Source organism: Tauraco erythrolophus, chromosome 12 (genome assembly GCF_009769465.1).
Source record: "Tauraco erythrolophus isolate bTauEry1 chromosome 12, bTauEry1.pri, whole genome shotgun sequence".
In the NCBI taxonomy this organism is placed as follows: domain Eukaryota; kingdom Metazoa; phylum Chordata; class Aves; order Musophagiformes; family Musophagidae; genus Tauraco; species Tauraco erythrolophus.
The window spans coordinates 409,653-425,761 of NC_141476.1; the positions used below are offsets into that span (position 1 = coordinate 409,653).

The 16,109-nt window shown below is 48.7% G+C and overlaps 1 protein-coding gene across 2 annotated transcripts in view; it reads left to right on the forward strand.

Moving 5' to 3' along the window:
- TMCC1 (transmembrane and coiled-coil domain family 1) overlaps window positions 1-16,109 on the forward strand; it is a 102,730-nt gene that overhangs the window by 83,085 nt on the left and 3,536 nt on the right. For both annotated transcript variants that reach the window (XM_086619131.1, XM_086619132.1), the window contains one exon: window positions 8,964-9,898. In XM_086619131.1, coding sequence (XP_086475257.1) covers window positions 8,964-9,898 — 935 coding nt within the window. The remainder of the gene's footprint in view (window positions 1-8,963; window positions 9,899-16,109) is intronic.

Here is a 16,109-nt window from a genome sequence, read left to right on the forward strand (position 1 = left end):
CGCTGATTTTCTTCTTGACTAGTCTGTAGCTTTGGAAAACCATTGGACCACTGAGCCTTACTCTTTTGTGTTCCAAAATACCTTTTATCAAGATTTCAAAAGTTTGGGGTCAAGAAGGTAAGGTCCTTGGCAGCAACTGGATTTTTAAAAAGAATAAAAGGAGCCAGAGACGACATCTTCAGGGAGATGGTAAACGCCGTGTCTGTCAGTCCCCTTCTGTCTCCAGACCGTAAATACACACTCGCAGCAGAGCTGGTGCCTGGCCCTGCCTGGCCCCATCCCGTTGGAGGAACCAGCTTGCGGGATGTTCTCCGCCTCCGCCCGCGCTCCTGGCTGACCGGCAGCCAGCGACGCGACTGTGTGAGCCGCAGGTGGGGCAGGTGTGAGTCAGCGGGCAGCATCAGTTACCTCTTCACCAGCCGGGCAGTGCCATTCGCTTCCGAGAGGCACGGTGCCCCGAGCAGGTGGGTGCAGACAGGGGGGACGTGTAGAGCCTGCCCAGCTGTGCCACGCTGGAAGCGCTGTGCTGTGGGGAACGTCCACGATCAGCGATTGTACTGCACTAATGCACTAATGGAGACTTTCCTGCAGCTGCGGAACAGGTTGCGTTTGTGACGGATGCTACGTGCAATTCTTCGTGACAAGTACGATGTCACGTGGCAGCAGCATCTTCCACTGTTCCCACCTGCCCCCAGCAACTGCTGAAGTTGAAATATTGGTCTCTTTTTGGGATTTCTGCCACGGACAGATAAGAGGAAAATGCATCTGGTCACTCTAGCTCAGGTCTGTTTCTGACACTTGAAGCAGCATATGTAGCCACATCTCCATTCCACATCGAATTAGTGACAAGGCTGTGGGAGAGTTCACGCTGCAGCTGGCTGTGCCAGACACCGACCTGCGGGTGAGGGTTTGTGTGTACCTCAGGCGATGGCGTGATCTATGTTTCTTTTGGCACCGGTGCCAACTTAAGCAGCCTCAGGTCACTTTCCCCTCCTGTAGTGTTGCTGCCATCCTGCTGGTACACAGTGTGTAGAGCCTCATGGTGAACCAGGTCTGGGAACTTAGTGAGAATAAAAACATCTCTGAGTTCCTTACAGCTGGGTTATTCCTGACGCGGGACGGTCCCAGGTCAGCTGTGCCTCGGCCCCGTGGGCAGTTGTTCCTGCTGCCCTAGCACAAAGGCGGGGAGCTGCTCAGCGTGGCACCCCCACCAAAGACAGGGAACGCAAAATCGCCTGCGAGTTTCGAGCGTGTTGTAAAGCGTCGCTCTGCTGTGGCTGCTGGCAAGCCCTGCTGTCCCGTGTTGGGCATCTGCGTCCCTTCCCCTTCCTGCAGGGATGTGCTGCCGTGCCGCAGTGCTGGCGCCGCACGCGTGGCTCTGGGCCGGCAGATGTACCGTGAGCACACACGTGTTGCAGTAATTGTCACTCGTGGTTGTGTAACTACTGTGAGTAAGGTATAAAGCCATTTCCTCTTGGTGTTACCAGCATTGGTTCCTTGCTCTAGCTGTTACCTTGTGCAGGCAAAGGGATTGTATTGGAGTTTTTTTCTTGTTCTTTTTTAAAAGTAATTTCTCATTTTTGTTTTCTCATGGTGGTTTGTTTCCATAACCAGGATGATCTTCCCACCTTTCTGAGGGTTAATTGCCCACAGACAAAGGCTGTTTATCTCTTTTAGAAACCCCAATTATAATTTAACCAAGGAGCTGTACTGTGAAAAATACACAGTGAGGCTTCCTTGAGCTGTCCATCTGTTTGTATGCTTTCCTTAGCCAGTTTGGGTTTGGATTTGGATTTAGAAGCGTAATAGAGACGGCTCAAAACAGTTGCTGGCAATGATGACCAGCAGTTTTCTGTGGGTAAGTAGATGGAAGCCTGTTAAAATGCAAAGCTGCTATAGTTTCTGAAGATTCAATCAGCCGGTAAAATTTTGCAGGATAAGTGCACACCGTGTCATGAGGAATCACACTGGACCTGTTCTTTGTTTTTCTTTTGCATTCTCTTGGCAGTAAAGCCAAGGCAGACGTTTGGCAGTGCAGGAGCACGCGTGCGCGCCGGGCGCTTGCTGGGGGAAGGTGGACTCTTAAGTGAACTCGCCCGTGATGGGCTGTTGTGTTTCTAGGGGTGGTTCAGGGCAGCGTATTTGGATCTTCTGGCTGTATTTAATTGAGGGGTGAATGAACAGAAATCTTCTCCCTTACGTTTGCTATTACTCAGGCTTTGCAATGATATAAACGTGCAATTTGAAATAAACAGTGAACCAAAGAGTTGGTAGTATCAAATATGTGGCAGTGTTGCAGCAGACAGACACAAAGGGTTACAGGTCCAAGTTTTTATTACAGGCGTATCCACAAATGTAGTGTGTGCATGTGGAACCTCTGTTCTTGGACTCCTTGGTGGCCCTGCTTGAGCAGGGGTTGAACAAGATAACCTCCAGAGGTCCCTTCCAGCAACTGGTCTGTAATTCTGTAACATCTTTTAAAAAGCAAAGCATTAAAAAAGCTATCTGAACTGTAGGTCATAAATAGCTTATTGCATCACCCGGGTGGGCCAGGAAGAGTAATTTGTATTACTTTTGCTGTTTACTTCAAGACCCATGATAAATTTTGCAATGTGCTTTGTCGTTATCAGATACAGTTGGGACAATACGCAGTCTGCTCACGTGGCAGGAGGGTTGATACCACCTTGACTCAGATGTTTAAAGAATCATGTGCTGCAGGTGTCATGCCGGGAGGTGACTTCAGGCTGTCGATTGCATTTAATTGAATACGTTGAAGGTACCTCATAGTAATTCATGATGTTTAAATATCTCTTCATTGTACCTCACAGAGATTCTGTGCATGGCTTCATACAAACGTGCGGTATGAAGAATGCAGATGATAATGGATGGTTGAACGCAGATCTGAAATGATAATGAGGCCTAATGGCCTCAGTACATTTTTTGCGCTGTACAAATACCAAAGTAGAGAGAAATGAGGAAAAATGCAGGGCCAAGTGAAAAAGTAAAGTGTGAGTACAAGACACTGAGGTTACTGCCCCTGTATCAAGCGTCGTGGTTTTTCTACAGCCATAGGTCGTTGGGCTCTCAGTTTCATACCTAAGTACCTGCTCTTCTTGAAGTGCAGGACTTGTGGAACTCATGTGAATTTGGGGTGGGTATTAATTCAGTGGAACCTGCAGCAGCATCCAAAAGATTGACTCGGCCTCATGTGACACGATTCGTTGAACAGATGTTTCTGTTCTAGTGTTCAAATCACCGCTGTGTGAAAGCAGTAAAAGGTATTCTCCTTAAGCCTACTTTGACTCCTCAAAATGAGAAATATTGCCAAGAACGTGTTGGGATGGAAGCAGGAAGATGAAAGCTGGATTTGAGAATCATGCAGTTTAAGTAATCTCAAGCCTCCTTTTCTACACGTCTCTTCCTACTCACAAAATTTCCTGAATCTAAAGGGACTTGATCCTGAGCATTGTCAAGATCTACTTAGTTCAGTTCACCATCTTTTTGCTTTTAGATGGAAAAGCAATATACAATATTCCATGTTGACAAATATACAGGAAAAAGTCCATTGAAAACGTGAAAATTTACCAAGGTCCATTCATCCAGCTATGGTTTGCAGCAAAGCAGCAAGTAAAAAAACCCAACTTTTTCCCTGGTATTTAGTTTCTCCATCAGTAGCAGACCTTAAAAAATGGGTCAAATAAAATATTTTCCAAAATAATTTTGATCCTATCTGTATAGTAGTACTGTCTATTTTCAAAACCCACTTTTTTGTGTGAGTTGTGGATGTTTTGAGGTGTTTTTTTTCCTGCAAAGAACTCTCTCAAGCACTTTTATTTTTCACTGTTTTGTTTATTTACATTATTTTGTGGTGGGTTTCTCCTCCCCTAAAAATTTCATATAAAGGCACCTTAAAATAATTTGTCAGTTTGGAGTTCAGAGACACTGCTCAGCCGACGGGGTCAGGAAGGAAATAATTCTGTACCCAGCTGAAAGTCTAAGGAGACTTGAGGGAAGTCAGAAGTATCACCTATATGGAGCATTCAGTTAATAATCCTAATAAATACAGGGCGTGTCCTGGGATTACAAAGGGCAAGCCGTCAGGCGCTTACTTCGTGTCTCGGGTCAGAGAGGGCGCTCCGCGTGCCTCCCGTGTCACCCCAGGTCTGGGGTAGGACGTTGCTCCGCGGGGCACTGGGCAAGCTGGTCCCGGCCTCGCGGGGTCTGACGGAGCGGGGCTGGGACGGACACACGCCTTCGGGCGCTGTTCCTCTGCAGACGGAGTCAGACACGAAGGACTCTTTTTTTCCTTCCCTCTAATTTTTATTCCCTGTAAGATGTTAATTAAGAGATCTTTTTTGCTAATGAACCACCTGCCTTGTATCTGTCGTCGGAGGCGGCAGGTCCCCACAGCTGCGTGTGCCGGAGGCAGGAGACCATCTGCCCGGGCGGTGCGGAGCCTTGGCCGAGTCGCTGCGCCGTGGCTGCCCCGCGTCCCTGCACGCCTCTTGGCCGGTTAACGAGGCATGTTCTCCAACGGGAAGTCTAAATTAGAGTCTCCTGGATTTTTCTACTTGTATCGCTGCACTGCCTCGGGGAACAGGAAACAAAACAATTTCTGGATTTTTTCGCGATTAGTTTTCCCTGCCGCTCGAGGTGCTCAGTCACCAGGAAGCATGATTAATGCGGGCGTTTTAGGCACCGTTAGCTGCCTTCCGGGGCTGCTCTCCGCAGTTGTCTTTCTCAGCTCCCCTGTCTCACCTTGCCCTATATATTTTTATTCCAAGTAACATGACGCTTTTCAGTCACATCTTTAAAGCTCCAGATAAGGGAGGAGGAGGCCGGAGCTGAGCAATCTCCTTACAGAAGGCTTGTCGGAATTCTGCTGTTTGCTCAAGCCACCTGCCCTGCTTGTTTAAAAACCAGCGATCCGTCTTCTCGGGAATGACTCTGTGGTGTGCGCGTTTGCTGAAGCAGTTTTTAAAGAAGGGTGAAAGACCTTTAAAGGAACTTTAAAGTGTCTTCAGCAACGCTAAAAGGCAAAATCAAAGGTTCTTTTTGGACTGTATGTTGTGGAATAGATGTATAGAAAAACTTTTGCCGGAGGGAGCCTGACAGTGTTGAAAGTGCTGGGAATTTGGTAAGATCTTGAGGGGAAGAGAGCATGAGGTCCTCACCTGATTTCGTTCAATTCATGGCGTAACGCGGGCGCAGTTTTCGGCATCCTGCCTGGTAGGAGGCTATGCAGGTCCACTCGGTCTGGACCGAGTCAATATACTGGGAAATTGTATTGCAAGGGAGATTGACTAATTGAATTGCAATGTCTATTTTTATACAAACATTGACCATTACAGTGTTTCATTTACCAGCATCTTTTCAGGACAGATTGTCAGTCATCTTAATAATGTCACCAGCATTTCCCAGTGCTTTGAGGAACATGGTTTGTACTGAGCCTTCCCTTTCTACAGCCTTGTCGATACAGAGAAAGTACTTAAATTACCTCAGTTCTGTTCCAGAATATCACTTTGTACAGCCGTTTGCTTTTTAATTGGGAAAAAAAACCTTCTTCTCATTCCAGAATAATATCCACACAGCTGGTAATTATAAAGTAATTATCCCAACATGATTTATTCTACTATAGCTGTTCTGGTTTATTTTCTGTCACAGGTATAGGAAAATAACCAGAGGAGATATGCTGAAGTCAATTGACTTTAAAAGGGGATAAGAGAAAGTTTCTGCAAAATTTTTCTCTCACAAAACTTGTGTCTGAGAGGAAGACAGTACTATTAGTGTAATTTATAGTTAATTATACACACACACATATATACACTAATTAGACCCAACTGGGAGTAAATTAAGCTGATGGAAACTCTTTATTGCAAAGTATTGTTGAAGTCCAGTTAGTTCTACGACACTGAAAGGTGCAAATTTGAACCCAGAGCCAGTCTGTGCTCTGAAGAGCTGACAGCCCAACATGATCAACAGTTGTTTGGTTCTGGGATGCTGGGTCAGTCCCACTCATACTCACCTTTTCGCTGTCTAGGTACAAAAGTATTTATTTATGAAAACAAACCAGTTATTTCAAACTACTTTCTGAAAAATTTGCATCAAATTTGTGGATCTTTCTTTTTTTCAGCTGCCTTTTATTCTAAAATTTCCGTCCTCTTGAGTAGATGGAGATCATTACAAATGGGCTGATATGGTTCTTTTTGAGAAGCCAGCTTGTTTTGTAAGGCTGTTAAGAGGAGTACTGAGATTGTATCAGTGGGCTGAACAGGAGAGTCTGCCCTGTGCTGCTGTACGGATTACAGCAAGTCGGAAAAGCAGAGAATCGAGCTGAGTGCTGTTGCACAAAAAGCGGCGGTGGACAAGGAGTTAACCAGTTACGCCACGGGGAGTTGGTTGACTCTCCAGATCAGGCATGTCCTGTGCATACAGCATCTTCGTTTCTTTCTAGACCATACGAAGAAGTCGGATCACTGACAATCCTAGGAAAATCTTAATGAAATTATGAATCCCGAGAAGAGGAATCTTACCATATGTGCACTACTCTGAAATACACAGGTCCCTGGATCTCAGAGATGGCATATTCTCTGTGCAGTACTAATGTCATGCATCTTGTTGAGCCCACTGATTGATAGGAATTCTCAGCACTAATTTTCCATTAACCTGTCAAGAGATCTAGTGCTCTACAACTAAACCCGCTTAAGAAAGCAGCTGATATTCCTGCAGTCACTACAGACTGAAACTGTGGTTTCCAGCAACTGAACTCTTCTAGAGAATAGATCAGTTTAGTTTTCCGTATGTCTAATTGGTTTTCCTGTTGATGTGACAGCAAACAGAACCTCAGTGTAAGAGTGCTGGGAGGGAGCCTTGCAGACCCTGCCAGCACTGGCCAGTGTTGCTGCAGCACAGGGCCGCGCTGCCTGTCTGCTGCAGGGCTTTAGTTTTGTTTCATTCAATCGTACATGAAAGATTACTGAAACTAGAGAGAGGGATACAATTAACACTAATAGCATCTTTTGTTTTGTGAAGTGTATGCTCACAAGACAAATATGGAAATGCATTCTGCATTTGGAGAGTAAGTTATGAATTGACTGGTAATTGTTTAAATAGAATAATCTGGGATGCTGCCCACTGTTTAAACCAAGCTGCTGGGTCTGGGGAGAAAAACAAACATGTACCATTGCTAAACGTGTAGGGCATGAATCACAACCTGTTTATCCAGCATGGTATAGGGCTGTTTGCTGCGTCGACAGAAGCCAAAACGTGTGCTTGGTTTTGCATGGTTTAAAACCAATTAAACCAAATTTCTTTTCTGCAAATACAAATGGAAGTGGTACCGAGTATCAGTTTTAGACTTTACCTTTCCGACTACTGCTAGACCTCAGTAAACACCCCGGTGTTACGCGCGAGAAGTGATGGTGACGCGATCTGGAAGTAAAGAAGTGGTTTGTGACTGATGAGGCTCGAGAAAGGGGGACGGCAGGGGCGCAGCCGGCTCCGCAGGAGCGGTGCCGGGAGAGGCGCTGCCCCCCCTTCCCGCACGCTTCGCGCTCGGGGCCGCGGGCAGCCGGGCTCTGTCCCCGCGCAGCCCCCGCTCCAGACCCGCCTCGACGCCCCTCTGCAGCGCCGGGACCTGCCGGGTGCCCGCGGCCGCCCGCTGCTCTCCGACACGCTGTCGGCCGCGGTCGGCGTTTGCCCGGGCGGGGCGGCGGGAGCGCGGGGCGGCGGGAGCGCGGGGCGGCGGGAGCGCGGGGCGGCGGGAGCGCGGGGCGGCGGGAGCGCGGGGCGGCGGGAGCGCGGGGCGGCGGGAGCGCGGGGCGGCGGGAGCGCGGGGCGGCGGCGGCAGGGCCGGGCAGGGCGGCGGATGCTCCGGGCGGCGGATGCTCCGCTCCGCCCGGGCCGGGCCCGGCCCGCTGCCTGCCGCGCCGGGCGGGCGCTGCGCCTTTAAGGGGCGGGGCCGGGCGGGGCGGGGCCGGCCCGGGCGGCGCGGCGGGGCCGCGGCGCGGCCGTGCGGGAGCGCGGCGGGAGCCATGCGCGGGGAGCGGGCGCTGCTGCTCGGCCGGGCCAAGGTACCGCGGGCCGGGGGGCTCGGCGGGGCGGCCCCAGCCGGGCCGGGGGCCGCCGCGGGCGCTGCGCGGCCGGAGGACCCGCTGCGGCACCGGCCGCGGGGCTGAGCGGGCTGGACCCGCGGCGTTCCGAGCGCACCTGGCCCGGGGGAGGCGAGCGTCGCGGGGCGGCCGAACTGCCCGGTCCTCCCTCCTTCCAGCCGCGGGGCGAACGTCGGCCTCCTTCTGCTTGCTTGGTGCGGCTCGTTCGCGGTGAAAGGCGTTTGACTTTCCTCTGGCTGGCGGGATCTGTGCCCTGAAACTCGCGGCTCCCCGCTGGGGGCACTTGCCGGCGGGGCGCATCGCTGCCGGCGGCGCTGCGGGCCTGCCGCGGGCGGCAGGGCGTGTGCTCGGGGGTCCGACGGGCTCCGAGTTTCCCTTGTAAGCAGCGGCCTTAGCAGAGCGCTGGTTTGCTGGTAAGTTTCCTTATCGCTTTCCTACAAACCGACGAAGCTCCGGGATAACTCGGGTTTGCTCTATACTTGGTGCGTGTGGCTTTCGCTCGTTCGCAGATACCTTCTCTTTTTGCTCGCTGGCTGATAGAGCTACTGGCCTTATACCAGAACTTCAGAGAGCTCAGCCTGCCAGAGTCGTGTGCCCTGTCTTGCTTTGTGCTTGAGTTTTCAGTTGTTTGAGGCCATTAAGTTGGCTTAAGCACAAGGGGTGCTGCTTTTCTGTCAGCTTGTACTAGATGTCTGCAAAGCACCTGAAGCTCAACGTCACTGACACCAGTTGAAAAAGGCGCGTTTTTGCAGAAGTACGTTTACTTGTCAAGTTGGTTGGCACAAAGAAGGAAAGGTTTTATATTAGCAAAGCTGGTGATTAGCACTTACATTTCTCTCTCTCCTTGCCTAGATCGAGCGATTAGAAGTCAGCAGCCTAGCACAGACCTCCAGTGCAGTGGCCTCGAGCACTGATGGCAGCATCAATGCGGACTCTGTTGATGGGACCCCAGATCCTCAACGTACAAAAGTGGCTATCACACACCTGCAGCAGAAGATACTGAAGTTGACTGAGCAGATCAAAATCGAACAAACAGCCCGTGATGACAATGTGGCAGAGTACCTGAAACTGGCCAACAACGCAGACAAGCAACAGAGCGCCCGCATTAAGCAAGTGTTTGAGAAGAAAAATCAAAAGTCAGCCCAGACCATCTTGCAGCTGCAGAAGAAATTAGAACATTACCACCGAAAGCTGCGAGAGATTGAACAGAATGGGATCCCTCGGCAGCCGAAGGATGTCTTCAGGGATATGCATCAAGGTTTGAAAGATGTTGGAGCAAAAGTCACTGGCTTCAGTGAGGGAGTAGTAGACAGTGTAAAAGGTGGGCTTTCCAGTTTCTCCCAAGCCACACATTCAGCAGCAGGAGCTGTGGTTTCCAAACCCCGGGAGATTGCCTCCCTCATAAGGAACAAGTTTGGGAGTGCAGACAACATTGCTAATCTGAAAGACTCCTTAGAAGAAGGCCAGGAAGATGGGACAGGAGCCAAGGCTCTAGGTGTTACTCAGAACTTTCAGTCAAGCCCAAAATATGGCAGTGAAGAGGATTGCTCCAGTGCCACATCAGGCTCAGTGGGAGCCAACAGCACAACAGGGGGCCCTGTGGGAGCTTCCAGCTCCAAAACAAACACTCTGGATATGCAGAGCTCAGGGTTTGATGCAATACTGCATGAAATTCAAGAAATTCGAGAGACACAGGCAAGACTGGAAGAATCATTTGAGGACCTTAAGGTTCGCTATCAGAGGGATTACTCATTAATAATGCAGACTTTGCAGGAGGAGCGGTACAGGTATGTACTTTTGTACTTCGTTTCAGTGCTAAGTACCGTGAGTTGCAGAGCACCAGGGTCCTGGGTAGTACTACTCAGCAGGCGGTTCCCAGCAGCCTAATTCAGATGGGAAGATCTGTGGTCTTCTCAGGATTTTGCGTTCCCAACTTTGTCTTTTGTGAATGTTGTTATCTTGCTGCTCATTTCCCCTTCTGTACAAGAAAGAAGTAGCAATATTCCATAGCGTTTTCAAGATGGAAAGGCCAGACAAAGAGATTTGCGAGTGTCCCTGGTCCCAAAAGACCGGGAGTACATCAATGCAGTTACTATTGTCCAGACAGTGCTTTGCCCTGCAAAAATCCTGCAAAGGTTTGGGTCAAGGTAAGATACAGGGGACTACATGTGGACAGAACTCTGACTCTGTCTCCTCCAACACTGAGATCCGTATCTACCAGGGAAAGAAATACCCAGCTTTCTTAGGACTCTCCAAAAAGACATGATCTTGCCCATGTTCCAAAACTAGGATATCCCCTTCCCTTTTCCGTTCAGCCACACAGAGGCAACGTTCAATGAAATGAAGTTAAATTATGTGTCAGATATTCCTGTGCTCTTGTGCTGGAGATCATGTGGCTCTGGAAGTGGGTAACCCGTGTTTCCATCAGACTTCACCTTGCTGGAAGGAATGGAAAGGCAGAGGAGTTGCTGCAGCACTGCTGGTTCGTGGTCAGGTCAGAGGGGAGAGGTGACGGCCTGGGAGCATGGTATGGCAGCCTGCTGCCCCCACCACCTACCCCCCAGGAAAGCAACCCACGGAGGGGAGCTGCAGGAATGCTTTCCCTTCCCCGTCCGTGCTGGGTGGGAGAGAGCTCTGGGCAGGCTGCCTCGTGCTGTCCAGCGAAACGTCTTGTGTCCTCCTCATCACACGCTGGGAGCTGGGGCTCGTCCCCGTGCTCCGTGGGGAAGAGCTATGGGCTGCCCTTCCGCAGCCATTCAGGACACTGTAGTCTAAATCAACAGGATTCTTAAACTGCACTTTTAAAACTTTGAGTAACAAATGCAAGGGGCCCAGCTCCTCATTCTGGTGGAGGGCAGCAGGCTTTTGTAGTGAGGTTGCTTATGGCCTTCATCACCTTGGCCAGGCTGTGAAGCACAACCCGTGAGGCTCAGCAGAGCTGCTGGGTGTGGGGACGGGCTTTCTGAAGCACCGAGTGCCACTTGCTGCGTTGCTTTGCACAGCGTGACGGGGAGTTGCCCTACAGCTCTTTAGACATGTGGGCACCAGATCACTGGAAAAACATTTGAAAAGGCTTAGCCTGCTAGGATCTGGTAGAGACAGCGAGCTTTCTGTGTGCTTTGCAGAGCTTGGATAGATAAAGCCAGACCAACACCGCTTTCTAATCCCACTTTGCAACAATCAGCGGTTTGGCTGAAAGCGGTGCCCAGCACAGCAGCTTTGGTTCCCAGTGCCTCATTGTCGTGAAGCCGCATAACGAAGTGATGTGGAGTTCCATCTTCCCGGCAGAGAAGGGTCCTCTTGTCTGTTGGTGTGTAGGTTGTTGTTTCACACGTACAGCAGCAGCCATTCATGGTGGAATGCTATATGCACAGTACAGCTGAAGGAGTAGCCTGAAAGTACAGTAGAAGACCTTGGGGACCGATGGATGCTGTCAGCTAAACTGGCTAGTTATTCCCTGAAACCGTTCAGTAAGGTTTACATGGGTCCTTGTCCTAGTGCAGTATGAAGTCATATCTGCCATGTGCCGTTAACCTTTACCAAGTGCTCCCCCGAGGTGAGCCCAGAGCCCAACCACTAACCAAGGCAGCCTGGAGGGAAAAGCTTCTGGGAGAATCTGTATTTGGCTTATAAATGCTTAAAAAGATAGTAATTTAGACCTGCCATTTGGAATGTTGATGCAAATTAATTGAAGGTGTGACCTTTAAAGAGGACCAGTTAAACCACACACAGTGCCCTTGTCTCCATGGGCTGTCAGAGGTGAGCAGGTGACTGCATGATCCACAAGGAGCTCATGGGTTAATCGCAGTGGGATTAATACCATATTGTACAAATCTAGGTCTTTGTTCGATAGCTTCCATATTTTAAAACATCATGAAGATAAAAGCCAACATCAACCTGAGAACTGGGAGGTTACGTGATGTGTTCGAGGGCAGGGAGGATGCTGCTGCCTTGACGGAGGAGGCTGGCACCTGTTTCTCTGACCAGGAACCCCTCTCCTTCCTCAGCTCTCTTCAGAAAAATTGAAAAGATGGGAATGGAGGTTGAAGCTGGGAGGCTGGGGATTCAAATTAATCATAACTGGCTTCAAAAGCTATAAATACCTCATAACTCTGCTCTATTTCTGGGAAGCTTTCAAAAACAAGTGCTGAGTTCAGAGCTTAGAAAAAAGTATTTTGGAAAAGCCTTTGCTGGTAGGGCAACACTGAGTGTTTGTATTGTACCTGGAAGCTGGCACAAAGCATGTCCCATGGCATTTTCTCACCCATCTTTGTCCATTTCCTCTTTCTTAGGTGTTGTGTTTTGTCGCAGGTTCTGATCTTTTTTACTTGTGTGTTCCTGCAGTTTCCGTCCATCAGCCATGGCTTGTCTCGCAAGTTTTCCATGACTTCCTCAATCTCCTCCCTCCCTCTCCCTGCTCCCAGATCTTGGCTATCAATCTGTGTAGCTGCTGGTTTGTCAGCTGGCTCCGGGGCAGGGACTTGCTGGTGCAGTCGCTCCAGTTCTCCCGCCCCGGCACTGCCGGCAGCACGTGCTGGCCGCGGAGCACCGCGCCGCTCTGCCGGGGCTGAGTCATGGAGGAAGGAAGATTCCGGCGGCGCCTTGGCTGTCGTTGGGTTTCTTCTGCACCAGGAGCAGGCGCTGAAATAGCCGGTTGCTTATCTCATCGGTTGGACAGTGGCGGTTGTTTACTGATACGAGCAGGGACTTTCTGTGCTATTGAGACTGAAATAAAGTTCCTGCTGAGTATTTTCATCTCGCATGTCCCTTTAGGAACCTGTTTGCACGCGGTGAAATCATGAGCTCATATATTTGGAGTGTGGCCAGTCTGAAGGTTTGGGTTTCTTCTCGAGCCTGGCATCCTTGGAAAGGGCATTCAGGTCTCCCATGCTCGTGTCAGGAGAAACCCGTCAGCCAAACTGCCAGACGCTGGTGCTTGCATTGATCTGATTTTTGCTGTAGTCTAATTGTTGGACTTTAGTGTGTTCTCATGATTTGTTTTAAAATAGATCAAACGTGCTAAACCATTGAGGTTTCGAAGGGTTGAAGAGGCTGTTTTGGAGCGTGGCCGGGTGGTGAAGGCAGCACGTTGGGTCGGGCGGGCGCTCACCAAGCCATGAAAACGCTGAAACGGCCCTGCAAAGCTGTCGTCTTCCACCACGGGAGGTTCGGAGCGGGGAGCGCAGCGTGATGCCGACAGCGAGAGCCGCTCGTGCTCTCTCGGGAGCGAGCTCTGTTCCTCGGGTCTTATCTAGCTGGAGGACTTGGAGTGTATTGCAAATAGATGCTGCTTTTAGCTATTACTCCACTATTAAAAGCACTGTGTTCGGTAGCATAAAAAATGTATCTGGATGACAAATAAAGATCAGATGAAATTCTGTATGACATAGCTATAAAAAAAAGGTCCATCTTGAGAGATGCTCAAAGAGAGGTATTAAACTCCGTTCAGCGTACCGTGAAGATCTTTTAGCGTCAGTTTGGTCAGAGTTTCTTTACTCGCCAGAGCACTTACTGAATGCAGATAAAATGCCCTTATCGTCATGTCTCTCCCCAACGTACGCTGTATTAGCCATGTATTTTGCAGCTATTACTTTAAAATGCCTTAAAGCACTTTAAAAAATGAGATGGTCATAATTGTGTTTCTTCACCTTTTTTCACATCAGTTCCCTGATTCCCAAGCAGTGTGCCTCAGAAAATGTGTGGGAATCTGACCTGGCTTTTTTCAATGGCGTGTTCCCGTATCCCACACTTCATCCCAGCGCCCCGGTGGTTTACCGGGTGTCTTCCACGTGAACATCTCTGGTGATCTCTAAGATAATTGTGACTGTCAGCACAGGTCTGTTAGAAAAGTTTCTGTGCTGGAGCTTGTTAATCCAGAGGCTAGTAATTTTAAGGAGAAATTTCACATTTTAGCTAGTGGGAAAAATAGTTACTGGACTCCAACGAGAAGTTTTCTGTAGCCGAAATAAAGTGGGATTTGATCATTCAGGGCGCTGCTATAGTCACAGACAAGTTTAGAGTCTGTTGCGTAGATATTGGTGGTCGTACATCAGAGAGGGAAGTGTGAGTATAATCCTGACCCTCTTCACAAGTCTCCTCTCTCTTTTATTTTTGCAATACCTCTGAATTAAATGTGAACAATTCTTCAATAGGAAAACTCTGGCTTTGGGCCCTGTAAGTCACATGAACCCCCTTAGCTTTTCAAATTTGAACAAGAGCAGAGGAAAAAAAGATGATTTGCTAAATTGTAGGTAACGGGACAAGGAGATGAATGGAGGAAGTGTAATTTCAAAAATAACTCTGGGTAAGTTGTGGTGGGTTGTTTGTTTGTTTTAAATAACCAATTCCAGCAGCTGTCTAACACGGCAGTTTTTGAAAGCACAGCTGCTTCTTGGATCCAAACTGCAAAAGTTCTGGAGTCGAGCAGGGAAATGAAGCGTGGTTCGGGAACGGGCCGGTAGTGCTGTGCTCGGGGCAGGGAGGGCTGGAGCCAGCCCTTTCGCTAATCGTGTTCTGCTTAAACTCTTCACTGTACGCATTTGCAGGGCATCCCTTTGTTTCCTGTAGATGGAGGTAATTTTGAAGGTACTAAAATATAATTGTTTCTTGTTAGAGAACAGGATTTAAACTGCCTGGCAACAGCTGTTTTATGAAGGGCGTTTATGTGGGAGGAGGTTAAAAGAATAATCATGATATTTTCAGAAATGCTTAAGTCCCTTTTTGTGTAATAAACCCACTGGAGAATTTCGTAATATATTAACAAGCCAAGTATGTTTCAAGCAATTGATGCTGCCTTTGGGACTTAGAGTGGGTCTAGTTGTGATTTCTTGGTTGTTGGCAAGTTGGGTTTTTTTGAAGTTGGGTGGGAACAAACAGCAATATTAATTATCCGGGCTCCTTCTTCATTAGCCAGTCTTCACATGGCTATTGCCGTGTTTGCAGCTTGTCATTCCTGGAAAACCAGTTCTCTTGTGTGTCCTGTCTGGGTTGCACAGCTGTTGTGGCACCTTTCTGGGCTGAGCCGTGTCAGCTGGTGGTTGTCTTAGTCTTACTACTGCTTGACCACGTGTGTTTCATGGCTAGAAGTTGTCATTCTGTCTGACTCCTAAGTTAAAAGCAATATTGCATTGGGGGAGTGTAAATGAAAATTCTTTTCAGACTGTTGGGTTAAAAACAAAACCCCAAGACTATTTTTAAAGGTTGGCTTTTGCTCACAGATTCAGAATATTTAGCTTGTGAAGCACCAAAAAAATTGGGGGGGAGGACATGGGGGGACAGGACGACAGAAGCAGGATTTTTGTCTTAGTTTCAGAACTTGTAATTAAATTCTTTGTTCTGGATGAATATTGTTTATTCATTTATGTGTGTGTTTGTATGAATTAAATTCAGGTGGAGTCAGAGGGGAACTGAAATTAAAACAAGTTATTATCTTTGTGTTGAATTCCGTTGAATTTCTCAGTTATTAGTATCAAGGGTCAGATGATAAGAGCGGTACAGAAAGCTTTTCCCATGCTGTTACGGTGAGTAGACAGTCAGTGGAAATCAGAGTGGAAAAACCCCGACGGCCACCGTAGCTGTACCCATACCGTGGTCGCCATCAGAGCTGTTGCTCATAATGAACCAAGAATGAGACACGAGTGGGGAGCATGGTGGAAGAAGATGGTATGGGTGGTGCCCAACTGACCACTCCTGACCCTCGGGCTAGTGGCCCAGCTCTCCATGTATGTTCACCTTTTGGAAGTAATAGAAATACTTGCCTGATTTTGAAGGGGTATTGAAGCATGAATTGCTTGTAAATTTGGACTTGAAATTCCAAGAATGAAGTGCTACATGCATATGCAAAGTATCCCTAATGTATTTTGAAAGTGCTAAAATAACATTATGGCGCTGTCATCGAAGTCAATTTAAAACTCCCTCAATGAGAAACAAAACTCTCTCTCAAAATTGTCGTAGCTCAGTTCTTCGGGCAGGGCCCTTCCTCAGGACCGCTCCCAGTCC